At 33.3% G+C, this 19,412-nt stretch overlaps 2 protein-coding genes across 2 annotated transcripts; both read left to right on the top strand.

The window, feature by feature from the left end:
* Positions 1-2,516: 2,516 nt before the first annotated feature.
* LOC139486570 (putative leucine-rich repeat-containing protein DDB_G0290503) lies at positions 2,517-10,307 on the top strand. The gene is made up of 2 exons (XM_071271495.1): positions 2,517-2,578; positions 9,092-10,307. Exon 2 carries the CDS (start codon positions 9,095-9,097, stop codon positions 10,196-10,198), a length of 1,104 nt encoding a protein of 367 aa, XP_071127596.1. The 5' UTR covers positions 2,517-2,578; positions 9,092-9,094; the 3' UTR covers positions 10,199-10,307.
* A 1,456-nt stretch (positions 10,308-11,763) lies between these two features.
* Positions 11,764-17,955, top strand: LOC139486568 (F-box only protein 30-like). Its single transcript, XM_071271493.1, has 4 exons — positions 11,764-11,811; positions 13,064-13,886; positions 14,593-15,444; positions 17,571-17,955. The coding sequence occupies exons 2-4, from the start codon at positions 13,074-13,076 to the stop codon at positions 17,721-17,723; spliced, it is 1,818 nt and encodes a 605-aa protein (XP_071127594.1). The 5' UTR covers positions 11,764-11,811; positions 13,064-13,073; the 3' UTR covers positions 17,724-17,955.
* Positions 17,956-19,412: the final 1,457 nt, after the last annotated feature.

Raw genomic sequence — 19,412 nt, 5'->3', positions numbered from 1 at the left:
AATCAGTTAAAATTGTATCACAAATATCAGCGCTTAGTCTGATTGATGGTCTGTGTGGGATTACAGAGTAAAGAATGATGAGCAAAAAGAGAGAAAAAAAAATGAGAATCAAATTGGTCAAATAAATAAAAGATGGTAAATGAATATATAAAAAAGAAGATATGGTATGATTGTCAATGAGACAATTGTCCACAAGAGACCAAAATGACACAGACATTAACAACTATAGTTCACCATACGGCCTTCAACAAAGCCCATACCGCATATATAGTCAGCTATAAAAGGCCTCGATTAGACAATGTAAAACAATTCAAACGAGAAAACTAACGGCCTTATATATATATGTATATAAAAAATGAAGCATTCTTAAAATAATAGGGTGTTTAAATCTAAACAAAAGAAAACATAACTTAGAACTAGTAATATAAAAAAATAATTGGCAAACAATAGAGTAGAAAAGGAAAAATGGTTTACAAAACTAAAAGAATAAAGAAATCATGTTGGATCCTATACAAACCCTCCTGGCTGTAATAAATTATAAAATGAACCAAATATAATGTAGTGACCAGGCAATTTTATAGAATAAAACTAGTATTTCCCCAGATAGGAATTTGCTACAAATTTATATACATGTATAAAAGGGATTATTTGATTTAGGAAACTAACCTTTTTGACTATTGCTTCTTGTCTTCAAGTATATTTAATTATATTTCTTCTCTACTTCTGGAGCACGTTGACCGGAAGTAGATGGACATACGGCATTTTCTATTCATTAAATCTAGTGGTCAACTTAAGCCAATGCTGTCCTTGGGTTCAAAGTTAATTCGAAGATCTCGGTGTTTATCTCCTCACTTACGTAATAAACTTGTTGTTTTTCACGGTGTTTGATTCCATTGTTTTAAAAAGTATAAATACTGGAGTGTTTGCTACATCTCGGAGTTGCTGCATTGAGCCGGCTTGCATCAAGCCACCCTCAAACCCTCCAGACTGTATCAGTCTAATTGGGCCTAACACGTTTTTGTGTACAAACACTCCAGTGTCCTTGACCTTTAAGGTATGTAATTATTGATAGTTAAATGTGAGGGACCGTCTCCGGATACATAGGTATGCTTTTCCGGCGCTAACTTTAAATAAAGTCCGTTTAACATAGAAATAGGTGGTTATTATTAATTTAAGGATAAGTTGGGTGGAATTATATCCATAAAGTGAATTTGTGGATAAATAAAGTTTAACATACTTAATAGCTCCTTTTTAAGAAAGGCTATTGGTCAGAACAGTTATCTGTTGTATTTATTGTTATTTTACTATTGTTGAATTTATATGCAATTTGTTGAACTTTACTGATGTTATTGGTGTAATAAATATTATAGTGGGAGAATTCTTGTTTAGTTAATTTAGTAAGACATTTAGAAACGAGACCTATATAGGTAGAGTGTATCCTGCTGATCGAACCTAAGCTCGGGGGGGCCACTTCAAACTTTTTTTGGTAGGGGTGAGCAGCTGAGACATCAAGTACCCCACCCTTTTCATATATTTTGTTTATCAAAAATATATACCTTGTCATATATTAATGAACAAAAAACAGACCTATAGATATATTTGGATATTTTTCATCTTCTTGTACATTAGTATTTACAAAAACTTTTGCGGTCCCGCTCATTTTACGTTCTTGTTTAGAAGCAACGCAGTCGCAATAATCACACCTTGCTTTTCCAATAAATTCTTCACTCCTCTATTTGCCCCTTTTATATCTTTAATTATGAAGAAATTTCAATTTCAAAAGACAATAACATATGTTTTGTCAGATAAATGTAGTAATACTTCAGATAGTATCACTTTTACTAAGTTTAACATTAATTACAAACTGATTTGACGTTCCCTCTTGAAGGACGCTGACACTATGCTATGGAATTTCTTTAAATGTTTCATGTATACAAACCTTTCAATGTTAATTAGGTGGAAATGTCAAAATGATTGGATTTATTGCATCTATAACTAACCTCAGTGAAAATACCACATTGAATAAATAGAGTTTAATTGGTTTGACAAATAGCTGATGCATTTACGACTGTGGTTTAACCGCATCAAAAATAAATACGAACATTTGATTAGTTTCAGATACTTATGATATAATCCAGCAAGTGATAATATCAACCTATTGATATATTTAATCTGAATTTCTCACCCTTTTCATATATCATGAAGCATGAAATAGTGACCTATTCCAGCGGCTCATCCCTACCAGTCATTACATAGGAAGTGGCCCCCCCGAGACCTAAGCGAAGTACTACCACTACATGTCCCAGGAGGACTATATTATGGCATTGTTGAATTGTCGTTGACCCCCTCCTGCTACAATAATTTCAGGATTATTAGGTTAGGAACTCGACTCTATTTTTTTCTTCTCCTTGACTGTCAAAAGTTTAAAGCACGTTTATAAAAAAAATTGTTTGGTAGTTGAAAGTGTTGTCACGGTTTTTCGTATGATGACTATACTTATAGTTTTTAAACATAAGGGGAGACAATCTGTTTTCTGTTTACCTCATACCTCGTCAATGTTTCAGCTGTGTGCGGGTAGGTAGGTACTGTCGAGAAATTAATATTCAGGGGCGGATCCAGGCATTTTAAAAAGGGGGGGTCCTAACCCAGGACAAAGGGGGGTTCCAACTACATGTCCCCATTCAAATGCATTAATCGTCCAAAAAAAAGGGGGGTTCCAACCCCCGGAACCCCCCCTCTGGATCTGCGCCTGATATTTATGTCTCATCATCATGTATTGTTGTTTTTTTCAACCCAGAGAAATCATTTTATTTGATGTCTAATCATGCTAAAGAAAGCTGTATAAAAGGCAACAAACGAATTTTGATGCACACCTCTTTTCAGCAGGATTACAAACAGCCCTCAAATTGATATCTTCCCGAATATGCATGAAATGTTTGCCACTGGACGTTAGGCAACCACAAATCAATTAATCAAATGAAAAGGTTCACAAAACTAATTTGAGATAAAAACAATAAAACGTAAAAGTCTGTCACCATACAATCATTTTAACAATGTTTAAAATGACAATTATCAAACTTGTTATAGTTATAGTCAAATATTTTATTGTCAAATAAACTTTACAGTTTGTGACCAACATATATTAACACAATAAACACAATAAACATACATATTAAACATACATAATAACAACAGCATCAAAATTTTTTTTAAACAACAAACAAGTTGTTAAAGGTCCCCTGCCCTCAGTTCTAATGACTTTTTCAAGAAGGATCCTAACTTATTTGTTTGTAAAGGCGATGATGGATTTAGTAAATATTCATTATTGAATTTTTTCTTCTTCATTTAAATTATTAAAGTTATTATTTTCAGTACATATGTGATGAAAAAAATCATTTCTTAGAGTTTTATTATACTCACAATAGAGTAAAAAAATGTTTCTCATCCTCTAGTATTTTACATTTATGGCAAAGTCGTTCCTCTCTTGGGATTTTAAAATATCTCCCCTTTTCAATCAAAAGGGAGTGATCACTTATTCTAAATTTAGTGATTAATCTCCTTATCTGAAAATTAGATGTATTAAGATAAGATTCTAGTTTGTAATCTTTTTTAATTTTTTTATAAAGAAAAAATTTACTTTTATCATCAATGTTTTGAAATTTATTTTGAATTAAATCTTCATATCTATTTTTCATTTTTAACTTTATATCGTTTTTTATTTTATTTACATCTTTTATGTCCTTACAAGTAGAAAGAATATTAAGGTCAACATTAGTCTCTTTAACAATATGTTTTGCATATGTATACCATGAGTAAGTTCCTGTCAAATCTAGAGACTGTGCTAGAGAAAAAGCTTCCTTTATCAATGGATTAATATTATTATTATATAGTCTAGCTAAATATAAAAGGGTTTGTGTTTTAATAAAACATTCGATAGGCAATCTCCCTAATTCAGCTCTTGCTCCTAAATTGGATGCATTTTTTCTTATTCCTAGAGTAGATTTACAAAATTTAAGATGCATATTTTCAATGGGGGTTTTGTCTATAAAATCAAGTTGATTAATTTCTATAGTGATACTCAATATCAGTAAAATATCAGTACACATATATGTATACCATGTATACATTGTTTCTGTGCAAAACGTGGTGCATATATAAAACACATCATATATAATACATATAAAACAAAACAATTCCATGACATTATAATAATAAGGATTTTTTTTTTTGGGGGGAAAGGGGGGGATCAACAGAATGTAATAGTTTCATATTTATTAGCATCTCAACTTTTGTTATAAAAGACAATTGATATATCAGAACATTTTAAAACAAAGATAGACATTTATCTTACCTCCTATACATTTCCAGGAATATGATTGGTTAAAAGCGTCCGCGTGCAAACCGTGTATATTTGATATTAGGTTAGTAGGGAGGCGGGGCTTATCTCATACACGGTTAGTAGTGGAGTTACGTCCCTTTATATTCCTTATTAGGTAAGAAGGGGGCGGGGCTTATTTCATACACGGTTAGTAATGGTGTTATGTCCCTTTGTAAAAACAAAACGGTACTGAGAAAAATTCTTAAAAGTTCCAACAGACGAAGAAATTGATGATTAAGATTAAAACAAATTCATAAAACACATTTACTGAACCTTACAAGTCGTTATTGTTGGCATCTGTTTTTGTAGGATCAATGGAAGTATTTTCTTAGCGCTAACAGTATTGAAGACTTGCTCATTTTGAGAATCACTAGTCTTAATTTCACACGTTAAGATAGTCGGTAAGATAAATTCGTTACATAGTGTGCTAGTGACGTAATACGGTATATATGGGGTCAGTAAATTCCATATGGGGATTCGAGCTTCGCTCTCACCCCATATGGAATTTACTGACCCCATATATACCGTATTAGGTCACTAGCACACTATGTAACTAATATTACAATTGAGAATGCATATATGTTTCAGATCTAGGAGGGGGACAAGGGGGTCCCAATAACAGCAAAACAGCAAATTGATTTGGCTTATAACACTTAAGGAATTAAAATGGATAAAAACAGATAACAGTAAACAAAATATTTAAATAAGTCGGGTCCTTGACAAATCCAGTATTTCTTATTACAGGTATAATCCTTTGTAATGAATTCCATTTTCTATGAACATGGTTTTAAGAATAATTATTATGTATCTAGAATGTGTTTACTACTCAATATATTATAATATTTTTATACGCTCGTTTACGGGACGTACAGTATTAATTTGGTATACTGTTGTCCGTCTGTCCGTTGTCAGCATGTCGAACATTAACTCAAACACAGTTTTCATGAAATTTTGATGTATTGTTGTTTATATACATGATATATATTGACTGAAGATCCCTTTCGGTTTTTATAAATATCTGATATGACATTGAGAAGTTATCGAATATTTTGAAAAGGCGACAGGCGTATCATGCGCTCATGGCGTAGCTGTTTATTTGTTATAGAATACTTTTTTCAGCATTTATTTTTGTACAGTTAGGGAAACTCACACATGCTTGTTATTTAAATAGTGTGTAATAAAATTGAGAATGGAAATGAGGAATATGTCAAAGAGACAAAAATGATATCTTGTAAAAATTCAAGTGCAGTTAGGCAGCAACCATTTGATTTTCTGGGGGGGCTATGGTTTTTTTTTCTGTACAAACTTTTTTTTTCGCCTACGGCGAAAAACAATCTATTTTTTTTCGCGACAAGTCGAAAACAATTTTTTTCTTTCAATTTTAGCATTACATATATAGCATGTATAGTGGCAGAGCTCTGAGGGTGAAACAAACAATTTTTTTTTCTCAAAATCAAAAACAAATTATTTTTTTCTCCAAAAACAGGAAACAAACTTTTTTTCCAAAAAAAAACCATAGCCCCCCCCCCCCCTCCCCCCAGAAAATCAAATGGTTGCTGCCTTATGGTATCAAAACGGGTCCAATTGACATACATGTAGTTCTTGTGTTTGTTGCTACTAAAAAATGACCAAAAGGAGTTTGAATATATATATATTCGCAATTTGACTTTTTTTAATGCCCATTTAATGAGGTGTGTGAATTTTTCTTAATAAGACTATGAGGCAAAGTGATATATAGGGTAGAAAAATCAAAAGCACCAATTAAAAGCATGCAATTTATCAAGTACCTCGAACCAATTTTGACACTCCAAAAGTAATTTATTCCACTATTTTCAAAGGCCTTATTTGAACAATTTTTTATCAGGTTTTTGATTATACCAAGTGTTCTAGTAAGTAGAATACATAGTTTAGTAGGGAAACAATGGCTTGAAACGAAATAAATCTTTGTTTGTAATGAGATATATGCAGCTTCGGAACCCAGTACATGATGGGAACTTTCATTGTACAATGTATTTGGTTCTGCTTTAAAAAGAACACAGAGCTGAGTCTATGTACCATATAATATAAAAGGTTAACTGGTTGTAAGCACCTAGTCCTTAATTGAGATCCTTGTCAGATATTCCTGGCCATAAGTTTTCCTTTTTGTCATATTAAGAATTGTTCTAATTTAAATATATCATGTATATGTTCGTACGTGAAAACATTATCCTCATACAAAAAAATAAGATAATTATAAATACATGTTCCAAAAAAAATGGAATTTATTACAAAGGATAATCATAAGATATACTGGAATTGTCCTGGACCTCACTTCTGTGATGGATATATGTTACTAGAACACACCCGTGATATCGCGGGGCCGTGACTGAATTAAAGTATATAACTATGCACAAGTATTATTTTAGTATTAGTATTGTCATCTGATAAAGTCATGCCGATTATAAGATACACAGTTTTCTCTGCTTTCAAATCTTTCTGTTTGAACCCGTCGAACTGGAACTTATCAATTATTGATAATATTAATTATTTGGAAAACAAAAGGTCCTGGAATGGAGTATTTTTTAATCAACAGCATTGTCCTATATTAGGCCAAATAAAAAAGTATGTGTGGTTCCAGTTACATCTGAAAAAAAGTTAGGGTAGGTAGGTAGGGATTTTTTTTTATTTTATGTTTTTTTTTTTACATTGAGTCTATGGGAGCAACATTCTGACTTTAACAGTGCTTAATGAAAAATGACAATAAAATCTTAAGGGTAGGCTATTTTCAATGTGAAAAAGTAGGGAAGGTAGGGTTACTGGAACCACACATAACTAATTCTTTCTGCAATGTGTACCAGTACTTACGTTTTGCTTTTTGAACCTCACGATCGAAAACCCTTCGTTTTGACACAAAACTGGATACATTACCATTTGCGTCTACAACTTCCATTGGTATTAAAGTTTTGCGTTCCGAAGCAATTCCTATCTTACCTATCTTCTTATAAATAAAGTTGAATTCTTTGATTCGCTGTTTTACGTCATGCCCGCTAACAAATTGAAAGCTGTACCTATACGCCTTATTTTTAGTCCAGATTTTTAGTATTCGTGTTGTTATCTTAGAAAGTCTTACTGATTAAAATACTACAATAGGTAACAATTCGACAATTTAGTAGTGTCAACCTTGTGATTATGACCAGTGTATATAGCATATTAATCCTGAATACACCGTTTGTTGGTGCGCCTGTCAGATGCGGAACGTACAGATAAGGTAACAGGTGAATATACTATTGGTATCGGTATCGGACTCGACCCGGAACTTCTTAATTATTGGCAATATTAATTACGTGGAAAACAAAAGGGCCTGGAGTGGTGTAATTTTTAATCTACACCTTAGTACTATATTAGTTATATATAAAGTTGAATTCTTTGATTCGTCGTTTTTACGTGATGACGGCTGACAAATTGGACCTCGTAATTTTATTATTATAGATAAAGAGGGTATATCAGAGGGAAAGTCATCTTCTGCTCAAGAAAAAATGAAATCTTTTTTTTTCTTCATTACTTTTTAAAATTTACCAAATGACACAATATTAAAAGTTTCTTCAACCATTGTCATTTTAGAGTTTTCAGCTCATCTGGCCTGAAGGGCAATGTTAGCTTTTGCCATCACTTTGTATCTAGCGACTGTTTTTCGGTAGTGACTGTTGTCAGATGTCTGTCAATCAGTGAATGTTGTTTTTTTTAATCATCATAACCAAGGATTTGTAGAGTCTATACAAATCCTTGTCATAACTAAAACCGTTTATGGATTGAAAAAAAATATCTGCTTAATCTATAAGATATATATGTCAACAATGAAATGTCTGATTTTTTTGGTCCAGGTTGATCAATCAACATGGTGGTTGTGTCAAAAGATAGAACATATAGGCTAAACTCCAGTTTTTGCTAAAAACTCTAAAACTTTAGCAAAGCTAATAAGAGAAAAACTCCCATGGGTAAAATTGATCAGCATAATCATAAGATTTAGATTTAGTAGTCCATTCTATCTACCCTGAGTTTTGTAAACATCCGTCTACCTGTTAAGGAGTTATTGCCCCTGAAATGTTCAGTTTTAACCTTTTTGGCATTTTCTTGCCATTGTTCCAACATCTATTAAGGAGCTACTCACCTGTTATAAATGTAAATTGCAAAAATGATTTTCATGGCAAGATATTTCTTTGACCTTAATTCCTCATAATTCTGCAATGATTTTCAAGAGTATTTATAACAAAAGCTGTACATTTCTGCAAATTTTCCCTCCTCTGTATAATATAAAAAAAAGATGTGGTATGATTGCCTATGAGACTACTATCCACAAAAGACCAAAATGACAGACATTAACAACTTTAGGTCACCATACGGCCTTCAACAATGAGCAAAGCCCATACTGCATAGTCAGCTATAAAAGGCCCCGATAAGAAAATGTAAAACAATTAAAACGAGAAAACTAACGGCCGGAAAAACGCTATATATTTAATTTAGCTAACATAAAAATAAGTACATTTCTTTTCTGAATAATGGCATTTCAATTATTAAGAAAGGAGCAGTATTTAAATGATTTTAATATTACCATGATTACATAAAAATGGATTATAAAAATTTAGGAAGCAATTTAGGAAATATATATTTAATGTAACTTTTCGAAATTCTAATTTATGTGCATTGTTTGTATAAAAATTTTATTTTCTTTTTCAGATCATGGCTACTTCCTCTAATAGTTGTGGTATTTGTAATTTACGACACATTTCTAAGCCAACCTTGGTTTGGTGCTCAGACTGCAATGAAGGACTATGTGACGACTGTAAAGAGCACCACAGTCTCCTAAAGGCTACACGAGACCACAACATTATTCCTTTTGCCGAATATCAAAAGTTGCCATCCTTCATTACAAATATTGCCATGCATTGTAATGAACATGATGAAAAATATCTATTGTTTTGCAAGAAGCACGACCAACTTTTATGCCGAAAATGTGTAATTTCCGAAACCCACAGAGAATGTAAAGAAATTTCTACTTTTGAAGATGTGGTTCTAAATGCTAAAAAGTCTGTAGCCTTTACAGAAATTGAATCTTCTCTCCAGGAACTAAAAGAGAACATGTCCCTTATTCTGGAAGACAGACAAAAGAATTTATCTACAATATCAGTTTCGAAAGAAAAACTTCGATCCCAGATATCCGCATTTAGACAACAGATAAATCATCACCTTGATGAAATACAAGACCACTTCATTGCTGCACTGAACAAAACTGTGGAAAATTCAACTCAACAAATAAACGACTTCATGGCTTCTCTGGAAGAAAAACAAAGAGAAATTGATGCATGCATAGAAGATGTAGAAATCATAAAAAATCATGCAACTGATTTGCAAACATTTCTAGGAACTAAGGAGTTAGGCAACAAATTGAATGAAAAAGAAAAAGACTTGCAGTCTTGGATTGATGGTGGCAGTCTAGGTCACACTTCAATTTCTTTCCAGTTAAACAATCTATTACAAAATTTCAGTGAGGAGACCGCTACGTTTGGTAAACCCATAGTAGATGTCCAATCGTGTAAAATACAATTACAAAGAAGAAAAGAGGGCCAGGCTCAGTTGATGAAAGTAGATCAAGAACCTAAAAGATTAGTTGAACATATAACACTTGAGTTAAAAGCAAAGTTTGACACAACAGCTACTAATGTATCAGGATGCTGTATTTTACCATGTGGAAAACTTGTTGTATCAAACTATAGCCCTTCTTATTTGACCTTGTTTGCACCGGATGGAAAATTTGAAAAAAAAAATTACCAACATCATGCCTAGTATTCACGGTGTTACATGTGTCGACAATGACATCGTTGCTGTAATATCTGCCAGCGAGAGGAATATTCAACTAGTAAGTCTGAAATCAGGAAAAGCAGTCAGAATCATTAAAACATAAAAACATACTTCAAGTAACAATCACTTAGTTTTAATTGTGACGTAATTTTTTTTTAAATTGTGATGACGAAGTTTACTGGAACTTCTATGATTTTACATGATGGCAGACAAATCTGCAAACCAGTGTTAAGTACGTCTATTGAATTTTTTGATTCAATATTTGACATAAATTATTTGAGTTTTAGTTGAGGGAGGGAAGGGGGACTAGGATGAAATTTTGAGACAGGATGAGCAACTTTGCAAAACAAAAAACAAAAAATGGCAAAGACAGAGATTACAACTTAAATAGCCGGAAAACACTTTTAATCCTGGCGTCCCACCCCAACATAGCAAAAACTTAATGATTGACCGATGAACCATGAAAATGAAGTCAAGGTCAGATGATACCTGCCAGACAGACATATACACCTTACAATTCTTCCATACACCAAATATGTTTGACATACTGCATTTAGTAATTGAAAAACAGTCCAGAACACAAAAACTGAACATTGACCAATAAAAATGAGGTCAAGGTCAAATGATACCTGTCAACCTGACTGACCCACTACAGTCATTTCATACATCAGATATAGTTAACGCATTTCTTATAGAATCTGAAAAACAGACCATAACACAAAAAACATAACACCTATGAACCATAGGAAAGGAGATCAAGGTCAGATAAAACCTTCCATTCTATACGCCACATACAGTTTTAGTTGACCTGCTGCTTATAGTATTTGAGAAACTTGACATAATCACGTAACATTGATCACTAAAATGAGGTCTCGCTCAATTGAATCCTGCCTGACAGACATGTGGACGTTGTTTGGAACCTATATACCAGTTATGGTCATTACTCGCTACAAGTGAAAAAATCACATGACAAACATTTTTTTCTCTTATAATCGTTAAACCATGAAAACAAGGTCAAGGGCATTTGACATATGACAGACGGAAACTTCTAAATATACTAAGGTATCTGTATACAAGATATGCGAATGATATATAGGTCTTCTACCTTCTGAAAAATAAAGCTTTGTACAAATAGTTTCCGCCGCCGCCGGATAGTAATATTTAAAAAAAAATGACGTTAACCGTTGGCTGCAAAAATAAATAAAAAAAATTAATAAGTGCATGTCCATTAAAGAATAAACAGCAAAAACATCCCAAAAGTATGGAAAAGGGAACTGATATTTACCAATAAGAATAGTACCTTATGTAACAGAATGATAGAAACATGTGAAATGTGTAGCATTTCAAAACACTATATTCCTGATAAGCGTGGTTTCGTTTGCTGATCAACGAAAAAAGAATTATTTTAGGTGGGTTTATAATTGAACTATCTACAAACTAAATTAATTTCTCATTCTCATAAACATGTATAATTCGCCAGTGACCGGTTGTAATTTACTGGTTAAAACCGTTTGTTGATTTCGATGTTGAGTATACATTTAATGTTATGCTAAATATAGATCTGATCCGGAGTATAGGAAGGGTGTGTTATTTAGCAGGTAAGTTTTGTTGAAAGTTATTTATATCTTTACTAAAACAGATACGTAATCAATAACGGTCCCTTTTCTGAAGAATTTATCATTTACTTTAAAATATTGTTAAAAATTGTATGTCATAAATCAAACAAGATTTGTCCTTGATTCAAATGAAACAAATCTGACACGGATTGATCTTATATGGTCAACCTTGCTAAAAAAAAAAAAAGGTCTCTAGCGTCTAAGCATTACAACAGACGTCTTCTAGAATGTTTTATTAAAGTTATATTAAGTCAGGAGGAACATAGTAGACAAAGCAAATAGATTTTGATAACCCGGTAGACTGCATAAAAAAAACAGGTAAACATTCAGTGTATGCTAAGTAAATATAAAACCGCAACAACAAAGTTTAACCAACTCTCTTTTGATAATATTTGTGACAGTGATGATTTAATTATCTATTCTGTGTTTCAAAATTTAACATTATAAGGTATAGGGGGAATCTGCATTCAAAATACATGTATTTTTTTTGGTCATTTGCTTGAAAAAAAAAATTTCATCAAATTGGGATCATATTTTTTTTTAAATAGCATAACCCCATCCTCCTGAGGTAAATTTCTCATTCCCTTACGACATACAATCGAATTCAATGTTATTTGGTGCTGCTAGCCTGAGAATCTCGTAAGGAAGCTCGTTGTGGATTTTAACATTTAAATCCTTGACTTTGCTGTATATGTAGCTATGGTTGAAACTAGAGGTGATACGGAAAGCCAAATTTGTTAAAATTCCTGAAATTGTGCCAAATCTGCAAATCCACAAGTACAGTATCTGTTTCTCGGCACGCATCACAAATGTGTTCAAAGTTTTTAATAGTTTTCAAATATTTTGGCCCTGGTCATCTCTATAGTATATAAAATCATTACTTGTCGAAATGCGTGGCAGTAAAAATATACGCTGGTACCGAAAATACTATTAACATCTGGATTCCTGCGAGTGTAGAAAAGTCACACGAATTTATAGAACTGATACTTTATGGCAATTTTATTGACAATACATTGGGAATCCATTAGGATATCAACAAGGACGTTCCTGAGTCACATGCACGATTATGCATAAAGCTTTGTAACATTTAAATGAATGTCCAAGCTAGCCTACTCTTTCATTCTCAAAGGCGGATAGGCGGATTCAAAAGCGACTCATATACCTGTAGACTTTACTCAATTTGAATTTGTTGCACATACCAGACTCTACACATACTGTTTGTTTTATTTTCCAGATTTACAGCAATGCAACAGGAGCGATTTTCGTCTATACATGACCATTGTGTCCAATGTTTTAGTTGGAAGTGTGACGTCAGACCAGATTACGTCAGCTCCTGCGAGCTGATCGAATGTGTACAAGGATGCGATAGAATTTTTCATGCTTGTAAACAGAAATCACATTCGTTCATCTGTGAAGCTATTATTGTACCATGCATTAATAAAGAAAATGGTTGCCATTCCGAAGTTAAAAAATCAAATATGGCTGCCCACCTCTTAATATGTCCTGCTAATGTGATTGATTGCATGACTGCGATACCTGAAACTGTCAATATGTGTCATAAACCTGTTAAAAGAGGCGAATTTTCGTGGCATTCTCACAACATTCATGCAGAGATTTCTACCGGGATATTAAAATTAAAGTGTCCGTTAGCCTATGCTGGATGTGATTTCTTTTGTCAGAAACTATCTCCATTAGTTCCGACAGGTCACGTGACTCAAAGTGATCTTTTGAATACAAGTGGGTTGACTATCGGAGCTGACGCATGCTCATCGCCAGAACAACCGGATGAACAAAGTCAAACACTTGATTATCCAACGACTCCTTGTTATCAAAACGATATCGATTCTACCGATGATTTATTTTTTCTTGAAGATCTCCCAGATAATGTGATTGAACAAATTTTGATGTTTCTTGACAGTTTTTCCATAAACAATTTGGCTTTAACTTGTAAGTTCCTACGTTCGTTTTGTAAATCAGTCGTTTATAAGAAGGGCATAGTGGAGCCGATATGGCAGAAAATTTCTAATGGTGGAAAACATTGGGATTTTTTAAAGTGGGTAAGTGTTTATGTTTATGACCATCCCAAACAAATATATTATTTGTATGTAATAATTGAACTAGTACACGTGGATCACGTGTCGATGATGCATTTTGGTAAAAAGTACGTTATTCCACAAGACTGTCATGGATCTATCACATTGAACTTGAAAGTGCGAACACAGAAACAGTTAGCAGCTGTATATATCTCAGCTTTTGCTTACATGAAGACGCCGACAGCTATTGACGCCATATTGAAACCATGTTTATGGATAGCTAAATTATGTGTTGCATGATTTCAGCAACGTCAATATGTGTAGTATACCGGTATATATGTCAGTTTCGGTTGTTATTGAATCAACTACGACAAATGCTTTATACAATGCAATTTTTAATTTTACTTCCCTCTGATAAATTAAAGCAATCTTTACCATTTATCTAGTGCTTACAAGCACCTTGATTCCTTGTAAATATGAAAATAAGAATATGACGCCAATGAGACAAACCTTCACAGGAGTCGCCGAAATTAATAATCTTACGGCCTTTAACAATGAGTAAAACCCACACCGCATATAAAAGGTCTTGAACAAATGTAAAAGAACTCAAACGAGAAAACTATCGATCTAATTCATATACACAATAATGAACGTGAAACAAATATGTAGTATTAATTCCCCGAATCTGACATTTTCCTATATAGATTACTAACTTTAGGTAATGTTTTAGAAATGGTCCTTCAGTTCTGCATGCACTCCAATTCGTAAGTGGAAGAACCATCTCAGCACTCCGGTTTCAGAACATCTCAAAGTTTGTCCATTTTATCCAGAAAGGATTATCAAGGATGAAATAATCCCGTGTGAAAATGAATGTGGATTTACCATGTATAGACATCAATTGATGGAACATAAAAAGAGATGCCAGATGGAAATGGTCAACTGTTTAAATAAAGATGGTGGATGCGTAGCTGTCGTCCTTCGATCCAAAATGGCGGCTCATTTACGCAGGTGTCCAGCAAACATTGTACAGTGCAACTCACGTAATGTGAGGCCCGAGATGATTGGAATTTGCCAACAAGTTTTTCGACGAGAGGAGCTAGTAGGACACCAACAGTTTTCACATTTAGACATATGTGAACCAACCAAGCAATATTGTCCTTTAGCTTACCAGGGATGTAAATTCACCATTGATAAGAAAACACCACAAGTACCTAATGGTGAAGTTATTTTCTGTAAGGATACAAACAGCTTCAACATTTATAGAAAAGACCACGAACAAATCAGTGACAAGGATACGGAAGGGGAAGAAGCATTATTGTACCACGGCACAACTTCCGGTAACATGGCGTCAAGGGTTGCTTCAAATCAACTGTCACAGTCAGATGCACACCAAAAGTCACTTTTATCACTTCCCTTTACATTACTATATTTGATTCTTTCTGATCTGGATAGTCTGAGTGTCTATAATTTATCCATGACTTGTACATATTTACGAGAGGCTTGTGAGGACATGCTTCCGGTGAAAGGAGTGGTTGAATCAATCTGGCAGAAATCGGCTAACGGATGGGAGATTTCAGAAAGGGTTTGTTCAATTAAACACATTGCAATATAGTTCATTATGTAAACACTTACTTTCACTTTTTTAACCGGATTTTTGTGACAAAAATGTCGGTTATTGATTTGGGGATGTACGGCGGGCGGCCGGGCGGGCGGCAATCAAATGTTGTCCGTGCATTAACTCATGAACCGTTCAACTAAAGCTTTTAAAATTTTAATATGTTATTACTGACAACTATACGAAGGTCAAGTTCAATAATGGCGATTTTGACTTTTACCGTTCAGGAGTTATGCTTCTTGAAAGATTGAAAAATGGAGTTTCCAGTCGTGTTTGTGCATTTACGCATGAACTGTTCTACCAAAGCTTCCCAAATTTTAATATGTTGTTACTGATGACAGAATGGAAGTCAAGTTCAATAATGACGATTTTGACTTTTACCGTTCAGGAGTTATGGTTCTTGAAAGATTGAAAAATGGTGTTTCCTGTCGTGTCCGTGCATTTTCTCATGAACCATTCAACCAAAGCTTTTGAAATTTTAATATGATGTTGCTGATGACAAAATAGAGGTCAAGTTCAATAATGACGATTTTGACTTTTACCGTTCAGGAGTTATGGTTCTTGAAGGATCGTAAAATGGCGTTTCCATTCACGTTGTTGCATTTACTCATGAACCTTTCAATCTAAGCTTTTCAAATTTTAATATGTTGATAACTGATGACAAAATGGAGGTCAAATTTGATATTGACGATTTTCACTTTCACCATTCATCAGTAATGGTTCTTGTGATATTGCCAGGACACAAATAAATGTTAATAAATCCGGTTTGCTGTCGTTGTGACAGCCTCTTGTTATATTGTCGACTTTGACGCGATTTTTGTTCTCGATTGTGCAGCATTGCCACCTGATTTGAATACAAAGTCTGTTTCCACGCTTTCCTTCATACGATCTGACAACAGTCCGTAGGCTGAACAAAGTTGGGAAATAGGGTGTATATTTTAATCAGATTACTAATTTGTTGCAGCGTGCTGTATTCTCATAAGAAGAGATGAAAATGCAAAAGTCTCGTAAATGAATTGTATACCTGAAAATATTTTTCAAAATTTTATAAAATTCTTGTTATTTTTTCATAGTTTTTGAAACAAATAAGGTGCCAGTGTTAAATATATGAAAAATCTAGAGAGAATTATTTCCCGTCAATGGCTTATATCTCGAAAATGAGCACACGGACCATCCATTTTTTTCTACTTTTTGAGTTTCTTTAATAATATACTATCAATTCATAATAGTCTTTTAAAAAGCTTGTTATTTTTTAACAGAGTAGCCAACATCCTTCATAGATCTGTAGAAAATTTTAAAACTACTTTTACAATTATTGTGATTTTTATATAAATATCAAACGTTTTGATAAAAAAAAGTCGAACTTTAATAACATACAACACCATGACACAAAACAGACGCACAGAACATGATAAAACAAAACGCAAAATAAAATATGCAGATGGTTTGAGGAAAAGGTTTGAAGAGTGTTATCAATAACCAAAGTCGAATAAACATGGGCAACATTATGGCTTTTTAGAAAAGAGAACACTCAAATTAGGCCTGTTCGTTGACGTTTGTGCATACATTTTGGATTTCGAATCCGCCATCGGTATATCACTGGTATATTATTTACTTCGTATTAATATGCATTGTACTTTTGTTTTCATTTTGATAAAAGAGAGTAGAAAGATATTAGAGGGTTGTTTAAGGTCAAAGTCGAAAATAAAATGACAATGTCATTGTTAAAAAAGAAAAAGACCAACAGACAAATGATCGTACACAAAACACAACATAGAAAATAAAAGACTACGCAACACGATCCCCATCAAAAACTGGGGTTGATACCAGGTGCTCATGTAGAATAAGCAGATTCTGCTCCACGTGTGCCTTCTTTTTTGTTGACAATTTTAGTTCAAACACTGTCGTAATTTCAAAGTCCAATTCGGTAGGTTACATTCGGGAAAAGGAGACGAGATTATAGTTACGACATTACAAACATATATTCGTTATTAACTCGACTGATTTTTAGAAACGGTATACATTTTTAGTTATTGTTGTCGGCATATAAAATGATAAATTAATGAAAATTTTTAATATGAATGTCTTTTAAGAAATGGCGCTACACTACAGCATGTACCCCTGTAAAACAATGGCAGCAACATCTTAGCAGTCCAATCACAGAACACTTGAAAGAATGCAGCTATTACGGGCATGGAAATGTTAACCCCGAGAAGGTCAAGGTTATGTTTGATCTAAAGGAGTAAACCAACGGAAGCTGCAATAGTTTAAAGGTCTTGAGAGAAGAAGGCATCATTTGTATATTTTTCAATTTTTCACTATTCTTTTTTTTTCTTCACAAAAGTGAAATATTAAATGAGATTCTCAAAACTCTAAAAGAAAAAAAACACCTCCTGACATCCCCAAAATCGGAAATGATCGTCCCCTAAGATAAGAAAAAATCAATATTGTGCAACATGTTAGCAGTTCAAACACAGAACACTTAAAAGAATGTAGCTTTTACGGGCATGAAAATGTTAAAACAGATCGATAATATGTTTGATCTAGTAAAAGAGTAAAACATCGGAAGCTGCTATAGTTTGGGGGTCTTGAAGGAAGGAGACCTCATTTATACATTTTTCTCTATTCTTCATTTTTTTTTTAACAAAAGTGAAAAAAAATTTAGAAGTCCTAAAGTCTACAGGAAAAAAACACCTCCTGACACCCCATAATAGAAAATTGTTCCCCAAATATAAGCACAAATATATATAGTGTTTCGATTTATTGCTTGACTCGATGAGTCAGTGATCAATAAGGGAAGCCTGTTTGAAATCAAGGGAGGGTTAATGTTTTTTCAAGAAAAAAATATTGTGATCCCAAATTAGACGAAAAAATATTGTGGTCAAGCAGATAACAACATAAGTATTCTAAATCCAGTAGTGTTCAATTTTGAAAAAAATATTATTTAATTGATAGCATTAAAAATTTATTAAAATCAGACTCCGACAAAAAAAAACACACATCCACCTTGGTGTTTTATATGGTTGCTCCCTGACTATGATATATAGAAGTAAGCTTTAGATGGACGCATGCTTACACATATACAATACACCTCACAATTTTCTTTAATACTAAAATTTACTAGAGTCTTTGGCAACACTACAATTTCCCTTGTACAATCTGGAATGCCAAAGACAGAACTTAGATATAACATATAACTTTATTTCTTTTTAAATATATATATCTTTAAATGGTTATGTTAGCGGCAAATGTTGGTATTTTGTTTATTTATATAACTGTAGTTTTGTTTTATCTATCATTTTGTAATAAAAAGTAAAAAAGTAATGATTTGAAATGTTTTTGGAAATCCAAATATAGTAAGAGCCTTAGCTCACACCGAACAGCAAGCTATAAATGGTCCAACAATGACTAGTGTAAAACCATTCAAATGGGAAAAACAATAATATAATCAATATTAAAAACGAGAAACGAGAAACACTTATGAACAACATCAACAAACCGCAACTACTGAATATCATGATTTAGGACATTTAGGCATTTGTAAACAATTGCAGCGGGTTTACCCTTATCTGAAACAGAAGTGGAACATCACAACACAGAAAGCCAGAATGCCTTTTTGTTTGTTCTTTGCTACATAATTGTTTGTTTTAAATTATTAAGAATGCAACACGATGTTGACTGTTGTACCCCCATTGACAGTTTCAAACATTATATCTGATTGTTTATTTCACCCATCGTTGTCAATATAATGGACTCTAACTATGCGACTGTCATTAAAGTGACTGGTTTAGCGGGCTGTAAACCCAGGTGTTATCCACCATTTACTTCATAGGGAAATGCCTGTACCAAGTCCTAGATATGAAATAGGGGCAAAAGATAACAGAACGACATTCAAACTCATAGATCGAAAAGAACCTAACAACGCCAATAGAAAA

Source organism: Mytilus edulis, chromosome 8, assembly GCF_963676685.1.
Source record: "Mytilus edulis chromosome 8, xbMytEdul2.2, whole genome shotgun sequence".
NCBI lineage: Eukaryota > Metazoa > Mollusca > Bivalvia > Mytilida > Mytilidae > Mytilus > Mytilus edulis.
This window is presented reverse-complemented; position numbering and strand designations above follow the sequence as displayed.